General features: G+C 51.4%; 1 protein-coding gene across 1 annotated transcript; it reads left to right on the top strand.

Annotated features, from left to right (window-relative positions):
* The first annotated feature begins 1,261 nt into the window (after positions 1-1,261).
* LOC123428077 (plasma membrane ATPase) lies at positions 1,262-7,561 on the top strand. The gene is made up of 15 exons (XM_045112242.1): positions 1,262-1,502; positions 2,906-3,025; positions 3,117-3,353; positions 3,719-4,603; positions 4,714-4,818; positions 4,903-5,047; positions 5,136-5,300; positions 5,373-5,611; positions 5,709-5,741; positions 5,827-5,908; positions 5,986-6,146; positions 6,251-6,424; positions 6,509-6,691; positions 6,805-6,992; positions 7,083-7,561. Exons 1-15 carry the CDS (start codon positions 1,461-1,463, stop codon positions 7,177-7,179), a joined length of 2,856 nt encoding a protein of 951 aa, XP_044968177.1. The 5' UTR covers positions 1,262-1,460; the 3' UTR covers positions 7,180-7,561.
* Positions 7,562-11,206: the final 3,645 nt, after the last annotated feature.

Raw genomic sequence — 11,206 nt, 5'->3', positions numbered from 1 at the left:
TTTTTTTCTTTCTAGAATAGCTTTTACAAAACATCCAGCGTCAATATCCATATTCTGGAAACCATTTTTTTCTGAGTGTCCCAGATTTTACAGAGTATGAGGAGGAGCATAAAAGATTATTGTTTTATTAGATTATGAACAATTGATTTTTTGATCACATGCAATTGGTCAGTACACTTTTCCCACCTTAATACGTGCATTAATACCATGAATCACGTCAAAAGATGCCGAGTGAACGATAAATTCTGTTTTCTTCTCTAGAGATATGGTACACAAGAGAGGACGAAATACGATGAGATCTTGCAACAAAGGATACAAATGCGAGCAATAATAGTACTACCACTATCACTCCGAAATGCATGACATAGTCGCCCCCTAGTAGAATCGGAATCGCCCTCTGTTTTTATAACCGAACAGAAATGTTCAAGCAGCCAAACCAGCAAAGAACAAGATAAGCAAGATATTAAAAACCCGTTTGAACCGGCAATTACGGCCGTCCCATTGGCCGGCCCCTTGTGACCCGAATGGCACCAACGAACCAGCGTTGCCAAAAACATGCCAGGTTTACAGCGCCAGGCAACAAAATCTCCCCACCCCGCAATGCCTCCTCCTACAGTACAGTAGTAGTTTATCTCCCCATCCCCACACTTTTGCTCCGCGCCGCTACCGTCCGCACCGTACGTACGGCCCCCATCCATCCAATCCATCCGCCCGCCCGCCCGCCCCGCAGAAACGGTGTGGAACGGAATGGAATCTGGCCCCCCACGCCGTGACCCGAACCCGAACCCAAGCCCAACACGGGCACGGGCGCGCGCGCGGCCCGCAGTTAAAAAAGGAACGGAACGCGCCGACCCTTTGACGCCGCGCCCGTTATCCCGTGATGCGGCGCGGCCCACCCACAAGTGGCTGGCGTCCCACGGCGCGGGCCCCACGCCAGCCCGCCCTCCCCCGGGGTCAAATCTTGGGGATATTTCCGCCACCGCCACCGACGCGCGGGCCCCGCGCGGCACGTGCCCGTGCCCGCGCTCGCGCTATCTCTCCGCGAGGCGGCATCCAGGTGCGGCGGGACGGGAGGGACGGCCTAACTCGCCGCGGCACGCGAACAGAGAGGGGAGGGGGGGCTGGGTTAGGTGGGGGCCCACCTGGCGGCTCGGCGGGGCCCGCGGGCCCGGTTCGGGTCGCCTAGGGCTGCACGGCGTGGCCCGGCGCGGGGGTGGGTGGGTATAAAGGGGGGGAGGCGCTGCACGGAGAGCTCCCCCATCGCCTCCGGTTTCTCTCCTCTCCTCCGCCCCCCCACCCACCCACCACCACTCCCCTTCTCCGGAGCGGAGGAGAGAGCGGCAGCAGCGCGGCCTCCCCGCGTTGTTGCGTGGCAGCGCTGGGCCTCCGGGTTCGCCTGTAGACTCCGCCCGCTCCCCTCCCGTGCTGGTTCCGCGCCCGACCGCCCCCCGCCGTCAGCCATGGGCGGCCTCGAGGAGATCAGGAACGAGGCCGTCGATCTGGTGAGAACCGCCCCCGCTTCCCCCACCCCTCTCTCTTCCGACGCCCTGTTTCTCGCGGTGATGCTTGGTTCTCGCTCTACGCCATGCTCGTCTCGTACTGCTGTCCCCCGCTGCTTCGATCTCTGGGTAGATAGATGGGGTTGAGACTCGCACGAACTGCGACAGATTAATCTGCTGGCCGTTTTACCTGCTGTTCTTCTTCTCTGTCGGGGAATCTCTGGCAGGGACGAAAGCTTCCGCACGAATTCGTGTAGCTTTAAATTTTTTCTCTCTCAAAAAGTTTAACTGGTTACTTTTTTGGTGAAATGAAAAGGAATTAAAGGATTTCCTTGAAAGCAAACTTTCCATGTGCGGCTGTATCTTCGCCATGTGAGTGCTCAGCGGCTCTTCAATGATGGAGAGGACCAGCTGTCCATGGCCGGCATGTAGCACAGGAACAGCACAGACACCCCATGTTTCTACCTCTGCTTTGCTTCCGCTATGCTGCGGCAGCGTGCATCCCCGAAACGCACAGCGTTCGGCGGAGGAATTTTTGGATCCTTCCCAGCTGTTTCACTCTGCCGTATTTAATACGTAAATCTCCTCCTCCGTGGAACGGGATACGAGCACCGAATCTTAGATCTGCGCGTAATTTCTTCCTTCCAGTTTTTATTTCGTCCACAAATAAATGATTACCAAAAATGAAAAATAAATGGAGATTTTCGAATAGTGGTAGTGGTAGTAGTAGAATTAGTGGGACGGGAGTACGGATTCGGGCTTAAAGTCAAAAGATGGTTAAGCACGGGCCGGACTCCCTGATCATGCGGCGCCGGATTAGTGGCCAACCACCACAAAGCACGGAGAAATCCGTGCCTTCGAGCCGTTGCCTTTTCGTTTTTCTATCTTTGTTGACCGAAGCGCGCACCCCAATCCAGAAGCGGAGCCGTCGCTCGCTCTCGCTTATCCTATTGTTTTTTTCGCCTTCACATGCGCCACGGGTTCTGCATCTTGGCCGCACGCATCTCGAGGCGGCCTTCTGGGAGATGAAAACGTACGCACCCCGGCACGTGGGGCTGTGGGGGAAGTACGCACCCAGCCAGGCACGTACGGCCCAGGACACCCTGTCCTTGGCCGGCTTGAGCCGTCTGATGGAGATCAGACGGCCGTACGGGTCCCAATCATTGGACCCACCCCACCTTCGATGATAGATGCCCGCTTGGACTCTCCCATGTTCGATGTGCCGGCCCCGGATTTGTCTGGTAGAGGCTGACCGATGGGTCCCATGCCATGGAAACTACTGTTCTGTACAACGAGCTGTTTGAATTGTCTGTTCTAGCTGTCGCTGACTGAGTGGGGTCGCACTTCATATCATCGATAGATCTTTTCTCATCAATGGTTTGTTTCCCTTGTGTTTGTGTTTGCAGGAGAACATCCCCATCGAGGAGGTGTTCGAGCAGCTGAAGTGCACGCGCCAGGGGCTCACCTCCGATGAGGGGGCACAGCGTGTTGAAATCTTCGGCCTCAACAAGCTCGAAGAGAAGAAGGTGAGCATCGTTACTTTTGGTTTCTGATGCAAGTTTGGTTCGTGTGTTCTTGCATCGTATTGATTGCTTCCTTGTGGGTCTCGTTTTGCAGGAGAGCAAAGTCCTCAAGTTCCTGGGATTCATGTGGAACCCGCTGTCCTGGGTCATGGAGATGGCCGCCATCATGGCCATTGCACTGGCCAACGGTGGTGGGAAGCCTCCGGATTGGCAGGATTTTGTTGGTATCATCGTTCTTCTGGTCATCAACTCCACCATCTCCTTCATCGAAGAGAACAATGCCGGCAACGCCGCTGCTGCTCTCATGGCCAACCTTGCACCCAAGACAAAGGTGAGCTCGGCACAGAATGCTGCACTGTTAGGTTGATTTTGTTTCTATAGTACTGTGGCCATACTATTTTGGAATCATTTCTTGTGCTTGCTTTTAACTGTGTGCATGTATGCCAGCATCACGTAAAATTTATTAAAATTGTTTGTTGAGCCTGGCTTAGCAATTGCAATTTAGTTGGACATAATTATTATAACTGTATAATACTTTTGTTCTGGAACCAAAAGTCATACTCCAGTTTTTTCCTTAAGCTAGGTACCTCTCAGCCATGTATAACATTTGGCAGTTGGAAACTGCTGCATTTATTTTAATGCAGTTGTGTTTGTTGGTTTGCCTTTTGTAACATGTAATACTGTTTCTTATTCCAGGTCCTCAGGGATGGTCGATGGGGCGAGCAGGAGGCATCAATCCTGGTTCCTGGTGACATTGTCAGCATCAAGCTTGGTGACATCGTCCCTGCTGATGCTCGTCTCCTTGAGGGTGATCCTTTGAAGATTGATCAGTCTGGGCTTACCGGAGAGTCTCTCCCAGTGACCAAGAACCCTGGGGATGAGGTCTTTTCTGGATCAACCTGCAAGCAGGGTGAGATTGAGGCTGTGGTCATTGCCACAGGAGTACACACTTTCTTTGGCAAGGCTGCTCATCTCGTTGACAGCACCAACCAAGTCGGGCACTTCCAGCAGGTCCTCACTGCAATTGGAAACTTCTGTATCATCTCGATCGCGGTGGGAATTGTCATTGAGATCATCGTCATGTTCCCGATCCAGCGCCGCAAGTACCGTGCCGGTATTGAGAACCTGTTGGTCCTCTTGATCGGTGGTATCCCGATTGCCATGCCTACAGTTTTGTCGGTCACCATGGCCATTGGTTCTCACAAGTTGTCCCAGCAGGGTGCTATCACCAAGAGGATGACTGCCATTGAAGAGTTGGCTGGCATGGATGTGCTTTGCAGTGATAAGACTGGCACACTCACCCTTAACAAGCTCAGTGTTGACAAGAACCTGGTTGAGGTGTTTGCGAAGGGTGTCGACAAAGAACATGTGTTGTTGTTGGCTGCAAGGGCATCGAGGGTTGAAAACCAGGATGCCATTGATGCTTGCATGGTTGGTATGCTTGCTGATCCGAAGGAGGCAAGAGCTGGCATCAGGGAAGTGCACTTCTTGCCCTTCAACCCTACTGACAAGAGGACTGCTCTGACTTACATTGATGCTGAGGGTAACTGGCACCGTGCCAGCAAGGGTGCTCCTGAGCAGGTTGGTAAAACTATAGAAGTGCAGTGATGTTTCATTACATGTTTGACATTGTAGTTAATTACATCGTTCTTTAACGTGACTAATGAAGGCTTGTTATGAAACTTGAACAGATCATTACCCTGTGCAACTGCAAGGAGGATGTGAAGAGGAAGGTGCACTCTGTGATTGAGAAGTACGCTGAGCGTGGGCTTCGTTCGCTTGCTGTTGCAAGACAGGTACCTTAACTTCTGTATTTCAAATGCTATCTTGGTTATAGCGGCTGGAGGGTCAATTTCTAATGCCAAGTGACGCTATCACAGGAAGTACCTGAGAAATCCAAGGATTCTGCTGGTGGACCATGGCAATTCATTGGTCTGTTGCCCCTGTTTGATCCCCCAAGGCATGACAGTGCCGAGACCATCCGCAAGGCACTTGTTCTTGGTGTCAACGTTAAGATGATCACAGGTACATACACTTTCATACCAATTTTTAACTTCTAAGTTTGCATGTTTAGTGTAAATGTAGCTAAAGAGAGTTATGTGATTTACTATAGGTGACCAACTTGCTATTGGAAAGGAGACGGGTAGGAGACTTGGGATGGGCACAAACATGTATCCTTCTTCTGCATTGCTTGGCCAAAGCAAGGATGGTTCACTTGAGTCACTCCCCGTCGATGAGCTGATTGAGAAGGCTGATGGATTTGCCGGGGTCTTCCCTGGTATGCTCCATTGCATGCTTATGTGTTTAGTTATGCAATGATGCATTTGCTAACCGGGTTCGTGTTATTCAGAGCACAAGTATGAGATCGTCAAGAGGCTGCAAGAGAAGAAGCACATTGTTGGTATGACTGGAGATGGTGTCAATGACGCTCCTGCTCTTAAGAAGGCCGACATTGGTATTGCTGTTGATGATGCTACAGATGCTGCTCGAAGTGCTTCCGACATCGTGCTTACCGAGCCAGGTCTTAGTGTCATTATCAGTGCTGTCCTGACCAGCAGATGCATTTTCCAAAGGATGAAGAACTACACAGTGAGTCTTTTTTCTAAGTTGATCATTGGTAACCTTCTAAGCAGATGATCACATCACATTCAGACTCATTGCTCTTTTTTATCATGTGTTGCACCAGATCTACGCAGTTTCCATCACCATCCGTATTGTGGTAAGTACCTCAATTCCCCAAATATATTTTCCCCATTGAAATTTAAGTGATATTTCTCCAAACTAATATCACTTCCATTTTGCAGCTTGGCTTTTTGCTTATTGCCTTGATCTGGAAATTTGATTTCGCTCCCTTCATGGTCCTTATCATTGCCATTCTCAATGATGGTATGTTTTTTTTGGTTTCCCGTTAGTAGCCATGCTCATGTCAGCATCACTTCTCATATTCATATGAAAAATTGCAGGCACTATCATGACAATATCCAAGGACAGAGTTAAGCCATCTCCCTTACCCGACAGCTGGAAGCTCAATGAAATCTTCGCCACTGGTGTTGTGCTCGGAACCTACCTTGCTCTGATGACAGTGGTCTTCTTCTGGATCATCCACAGGACCGACTTCTTCACAGTGAGTTCTCATTTTTTAAAGAATATGATTATAACTTCGCATTGAAACTGCTGGTAGGAAAAATTCAGTGGGATGTTCTTTCTCACTTAAGTTCCTTTGTGCAGAACAAATTCGGTGTCAGGTCAATCAGGGAAAATGAAACTGAGAAGATGTCTGCACTGTACCTCCAAGTCAGTATTGTGAGCCAGGCTCTTATCTTTGTGACTCGTTCTCGCAGCTGGTCCTTTGTTGAGCGCCCTGGTTTCCTCTTGGTTATCGCCTTCCTTCTCGCGCAATTGGTACGTGCAAAACAGTTGCTCAGCAAAGTAACAAATTCAGGGCAATCCGATCCTTTGGTGACTCAACCTGAATTCTTGATGTAGGTTGCGACACTCATTGCTGTGTATGCCAACTGGGGATTTGCAAGGATCAGTGGAATCGGGTGGGGCTGGGCTGGTGTTATCTGGCTCTTCAGCATTGTGTTCTACTTCCCACTTGACATTTTCAAGTTCTTCATCCGATTTGTGCTGAGTGGCAGGGCCTGGGACAACCTCCTGCAGAACAAGGTACTACAACGTAGAACCATATTTCTCTGTCAGCACCTTTATTTTTAGGTGCACATACGCTGCGGTTTGCCTTGTGGAGCAAGTTCATGACCCTCTGATCCTTGGTTGTGCAGACTGCTTTCACCACCAAAGAGAACTACGGCAAAGGTGAGAGGGAGGCACAGTGGGCTACCGCACAGAGAACACTCCATGGCCTTCAAGCACCTGAGCCGGCTTCCCACACACTCTTCAACGACAAGAGCAGCTACCGTGAGCTTTCTGAGATCGCTGAGCAAGCCAAGAGAAGAGCTGAGATTGCAAGGTATATATACGTTTACGCTTACAAGTAGTTGCTAAAAGATGAGATGCTAGTCGTTGATCGCTAACGCACTTTCCTGATGGCTATCTGCAGGTTGAGGGAGCTCAACACACTCAAGGGGCACGTTGAGTCCGTGGTGAAGCTCAAGGGCCTTGACATCGACACCATCAACCAAAACTACACCGTGTGAGGAATTTGGGCATTGGACCAAACAACATGACATCCGTATTGGAGCGAGATTGGAATGGAGCTCCGCTTTAAGATTTTTCCGGTGCATGAATGAAAGAAACATGGCTGATCTGACCAGCCCCTAGTTGTAAAGTGCTACCAAATATATGGTTTCGGTTGTCCCGTCTTCTAGAGAGGTTTTAATGTTCTAGTGGAGTTATACCGTGTTTGGAGCACGGCGTGGTGTAATCGTTTTACCCTTTCCCCTAACTAGTCGGTGATCTTGCGGAAGCAAGACGAGAAATAATCACTGCAAATTTTCTGCCACTTGCTTGCTATCCCTTGGGTTTTATACAAAAGACAATTCTCGCCAATATATATATCATAGCTTTTCTGCCATGGAATTCCAAAGTGTCTTTTTTATCGCACTGAAGTACACTATCATTGCCAGTGGACTGGCTTCTTTGCAGCACAATTTGGCGATTGAACTGTTTATGTAATCAACAACGTTGTATATAGTTGGGAATGGTGAACGCGAAGTTGAAGAAACCCAAGACATATAGAATGAGAAGGTAGTTGGTAGCGACTATTCTTGGACCGAAAACCCCAAGAGACACGGAGTAATGGGTACCACGCTGGTCGAAGAAATCCAAAAGAATTGGGCAGATGTTCGGCAATCATGTTTGGGGATTCTATACGCCACAGACGAGGACAGCGGTACGAACGAACTCCATCTCATCCCCCGAACAAAGCGGGCGAAAAGCGAGTTGTACAGTAGATAAATTGTTCCTTCCAAGGAGAGCTAGCCGCCGTGCCGTCCTCCTCACAAAATGCTTGGAAGCAATAATACTGACAGCTCCTCTTCCTGCCTCCTCCACACACTCGTACACAATACTACTACAGTACTCTACGTCGCAAAGGAGGGGAATCTTTCCGAGGACGAATCCTACCCACCACCATTTCGCAAAGAGATAGAGTCGAACCTGTTCACTGCTCCCACTGTAGCCGTTGCACTCCGCCCTTTGGCTTTCTTTCCCCTGCTCGCTCGCTCGCTCGCTTTCGGAACCGGATCCAAAGTCCGATCGCCCGTACGCGCACGACGTCTACCGGAGAGCACGCGCGCTTGCGACGGCGCCGGCCTAGATTAGACCTCAGAGGCAGCGGCCACCGAACCGTAGTACACCAGTCAGTCCTCAGCCTTCTTCAGAAACTGTGCAGCAGCAGCAGAGCAGTGAGCTCTGGCGACTGGCGGTACCGCAACAGTGACGCCCCAGCCGCCTCTCCGTGGGCGTGTGGGCGTGTGGCCGTCGGGTTGCCATCGTATCCCCGACGCGATATCCTCCCCTTCCTCCCCGTCCTCCCCGCGCCACCGATAGTGCGCGTCGCTGCTGGCCGTCCTTGGCGGTAGGCGCAGGCATCATAGGCCGCGTTCCTTCCCCCACCCCCACAAGGAAAAAAAAGGCGGATTCCCGATCCCGTTCCTGTTGCTCCTCCCGCGCTGCAGTCGAGCTCGTCCGCTCGCCCAAAGTGGCCGGTCGCATCGTATTATTGCGCGCCCACACCGCACCGCACCACACCACACGGGCCTGTCGCCTCCCCCTCAATCATCGCTCCATCCTGTTCCCGTTGCCGGTGCCGTCCGATCGCTTTCCGCTTTGTTACAACTTACAACGTCGAGAGAGAACAGAAACAGATGGCCTGCCGGTGCCGGTCACCTCGCGCGTCACGTCCTCTCACCGCCACAACCCCATTGCCTTTGCTAGTTCGTACCGCAAGATGGTATGCCGGTCCATGGCTGGCCTGGATTTCGAGTTCACGCTTCTAGCGAACTTCTAGAGCGGTGAGGTGTCGTTAAGTCGTCGTTTGCTTTGCCCCCGGCCTCAACGGTGCTTGTTTAGTCACCACTCTGATCTCCGGTCAGTGAAGGAACGACACAACACAACGACCTCGTGACCGTCACGACACGTCGCCGGGACATTGACGGACGGCGTTGGCGCCACGACCAACCACCGTACCGGACCAGATCAGCTCTCGTGAATCCGCGTCCTTTCTTTTGGCAAAAAGCGTGCGTCTGTGAGTGAGTGCCATGCTAACATTGTTAAGATTTTCCTGATGGGGTGTCGCCCTTTTGACGAGGTGACCGGCGTGGCTTAAAACTAAAAGAGGGGGCAGCCGTAGCCGCGTCCGTGCGCAGGATAAGAAAGCAGGAATGCTCATCAAGATATGCGGGGTAAGGGGTAGCACTAGCTGGGAATGAATGATGGCCGGTTCTCGAGATCAGATTAAGCGAAAGCAGGTGTGCATTATTGGAACTGTCCGGCCAGTGCAGGCGGGGAGGGACAGGGACGTGTTGGCTAAGGTCAGGATCTGCATGATCTTTGTTTGATCAAGCGAGTGGACGAGCTCCGGCGACCGACCGGGCATCTCGTTCCCGTCCAGCGTCGCGGCCAAGCTTGGCTGCTAGTGCCGGCGCCCCGGTGGCCCGTGATGCCGGCCGGTTCTACGATGCATGGTGGGCGATGTGTACGTGAGAAGCTTCCCGTCGCTTGTGCGTGTGCGTGGTCGTGTGGAGTAGAGCCTTGCTACGACTACGGGGATGTATACGAATACGATCCCACGGGGCCTGCTTGCGATTCCAAAGCAGGAATCGGACGGGTGTGTGCCCTTCCCTTTTTCCTTTTCTTCATTGCTGGGAGCAGAAAATATCTATTCTTTTTTTTTTGAAACAGAAAATATCTATTCTTTGACATGAGCAAAGGTGCAGAAAAAGAAAAGGTGAGCTCGGGCACCATCTTTCGTTCTGCCTGCGCGGCCAGTAAATGGGGCAAAATCTTAAGCTAGTACTCTAGGCAGCTAACTAACATCAGCATAGTCCATACCAAAATGCAGCAACTGAATGTCAGAGACTTTGCATAAAAGATCTAAACTTTTCACATGCAAACACGAGTGCTAAAAATTCCTTTTCAGTAGTAGCATAGTTTCTTTGGGCACTGTCTAGAGTTTTACTAGCATAGTGAATAACATTCAATTTCTTATCAACTCTTTGTCCTAGAACAACACCAACAACACAATCACACATAATTTCAAAAGGTAGGTTCCAATCAGGTGGTTGAACAATAAGTGCAGTTATCAAGGCCTTCTTAAGTATTTCAAATGATTCTTCACAATCATCATAAAAAACAAATGGAATATCATTTTGCCAGCATACGCATCGCCTCCTCCCGTCGACCCTGGGCCACCCTCGCATGTGCCCAGGCCGCCGCCACACCACTCGCCGCCGCGACCGACCTCAACCGCCACCCCCCGCCTCCGCGGCCGTACCTCTCCCCGCTCACTTCCCCCGTTGCGGTGCTCGAGCGCATCGCGTCGACCCCTTGTCCACCCTGGCGTGTGCCCAGGCCGCTGCCACACCACTCGTCGCCGCAGCAGACCTCAACCATCACCGCTGCCGATCTTAACCCACCCGCCTCCGCGGCCGTACCTCTGCCCGCTTACTGCCCCCCGTTTCGGCGCTCGAGCACAGCTTCTGGATCAAATCAACGCGACAGCTATAACGACTTGGGATGATGCGTCTGCTCGATGCAGAACGGCAGCGGTGCGGCGTAGCGAAGTACTTGCAGGCGGAGGCGGGCCTCCATGGCTCACACGGGGAACTCCGAGGTTATGGCGCGGCAACACGACTCCTTATGGCCAGATAGAGGCGCCTAACCCTTGCTCCCCTCACCGTATCCCCTCCTCCGACAGGAACTCATCATCTGGTGAGATCCCCTCCCATGCCTCCAACCGTGTGCCAAGCACCGGCAAGAATTTTTGTTTTGTGGGGATTTGTTTGCTGATGAATGAATGTATTGAATGTAAGATTGCATTGTTGTAGAGAGAAAATGGAACACCACCTTGAGTTTGTCATCTGATCCCACATTCTCTACCCCATGAGTGAAATAAGATAACAGTCCATTGATCAATTCACGTAGCCTCTTTGTTTTGCTTTGCTTGTCCCGCTCAATCTCTCATCATGGTGGAATTAACAATGGACGGATTGATTTCTCAAC

The sequence above is a fragment of the Hordeum vulgare genome, chromosome 2H (assembly GCF_904849725.1).
Source record: "Hordeum vulgare subsp. vulgare chromosome 2H, MorexV3_pseudomolecules_assembly, whole genome shotgun sequence".
NCBI lineage: Eukaryota > Viridiplantae > Streptophyta > Magnoliopsida > Poales > Poaceae > Hordeum > Hordeum vulgare.
This window is presented reverse-complemented; position numbering and strand designations above follow the sequence as displayed.

Bases quoted from the DNA above. Each gene is read 5' to 3' on its own strand.
- LOC123428077 (XM_045112242.1), top strand. From the start codon at position 1,461: ATGGGCGGCCTCGAGGAGATCAGGAACGAGGCCGTCGATCTG. The intron at 4,604-4,713 runs GTTGGTAAAACT...AAACTTGAACAG, and splicing joins GCAAGGGTGCTCCTGAGCAG to ATCATTACCCTGTGCAACTG. The intron at 4,819-4,902 runs GTACCTTAACTT...ACGCTATCACAG, and splicing joins CGCTTGCTGTTGCAAGACAG to GAAGTACCTGAGAAATCCAA.